The sequence below is a fragment of the Cariama cristata genome, unplaced genomic scaffold (genome assembly GCF_000690535.1).
Source record: "Cariama cristata isolate BGI_N322 unplaced genomic scaffold, ASM69053v1 scaffold34491, whole genome shotgun sequence".
In the NCBI taxonomy this organism is placed as follows: domain Eukaryota; kingdom Metazoa; phylum Chordata; class Aves; order Cariamiformes; family Cariamidae; genus Cariama; species Cariama cristata.
The window spans coordinates 1,338-2,547 of NW_009598102.1; the positions used below are offsets into that span (position 1 = coordinate 1,338).

At 51.0% G+C, this 1,210-nt stretch overlaps 1 protein-coding gene across 1 annotated transcript in view; it reads right to left on the minus strand.

Moving 5' to 3' along the window:
- Positions 1 to 1,073, minus strand: part of BMP4 (bone morphogenetic protein 4) — a gene marked incomplete at its 3' end in the record, with an annotated part of 1,978 nt that extends 905 nt beyond the window's left edge. The window contains exon 1 of the mRNA XM_009709165.1: positions 703 to 1,073. Coding sequence (XP_009707467.1) covers positions 703 to 1,072 — 370 coding nt within the window. The remainder of the gene's footprint in view (positions 1 to 702) is intronic.
- Between the last annotated feature and the right edge of the window lie 137 nt (positions 1,074 to 1,210).

The following is a 1,210-nucleotide window of genomic DNA, read 5'->3' on the forward strand; positions in this document are numbered from 1 at the left end:
TGCCGCCCCCCCCCCCTCCCCCGAAAACTCTCCAAAATCATCTCCCCGGCGAGGTGCGGTGCCACAGAGCACAGAGGTGCCTTGTTACGGGGCACAGGGGGCAAGGGGGAGAAAAAGAAGCAAATTCCAACTCAGTAATGATGCGGCTGGATTAATAATTCAGATTTACTTTGGAAAAGAAACATCCGCTAGGAAACATTTGGATCAGATTACAAGGGCCTATTGAATAAACCTTATAAACACACAGCTGTAAGTATTAAATTCGAGTAGGGGTTTTTGGGGGGATTTTTTTTTTTTTTCCTTTAAGAGCAAAACCAGGCAGCAATCACTTTGATAGTTCAAAAGAAACACACCAGGGGCGAGATCCCGCCCTCACTTTACTCCCGCATCCGATCCAGAGCCGTTAAATCCACGCGAGCCCAGGGAGTGACCCCGAGGCAGAGGCACCGAAGGAAACTCGCCGTTGTCAACAGAAGCGAAAGCACCTCAAAATATGGTCAAGCTCGGGTTAAGCACAGGATGCTGGAAAAAATACAGAGCAGCACGCCTGTCACCCACACACAGCAGGCTTGGGAGGGCGGTTTTCCTCCCATAAATTTAGGGCCGGGCACGTCCTGCTTCTAAATGCATTTGTGAACTTCCAAACGCAAGGAAATCCCGATCGCTACCGGGGCTGGGAATTTCTCTCCTCCCATCACTGACCTTCATGGTGGAAACTCCTCACGGTGTTTGCCCGGCTGGTCGATCGCTCAGGGTACTGCAGGCTAATTTCTTGGAGGCTTTCCTCCTCTTCTCCAGACTGGAGTCGATAGAGATCCAGCATGTAACTAGGAATGACGGCTGACTTGCTGGGCTGAGGCCGCCTTCGCAGCCCAAACATCTGCAGCAGAGTTGTTTCGAAACCCCGCAAGAGTTCATGGCTTTGGGCAGAGCGGCGTCCGGATCCGGCTTGTCCCTGAAGTTCCGTGACTTTCTTCCTGCCGGTCTCGGGTATCAGGCTAGCATGGTTAGTACCTCCTAGCAGGACTTGGCATAGTAGGATGACCATCAGCATTCGGTTACCAGGAATCATGGTGTCTCTGGGGTGTAAAAGACGCAACAACAAACAACAAGGAAAGTCAGGATGAGAAGCAATCCCCCCCCCCTCCTCCTCCTCCTCCTCTTCTTCTTCCGAATAAACTTAAAAATAATAATGATAAATGGCAAAGCG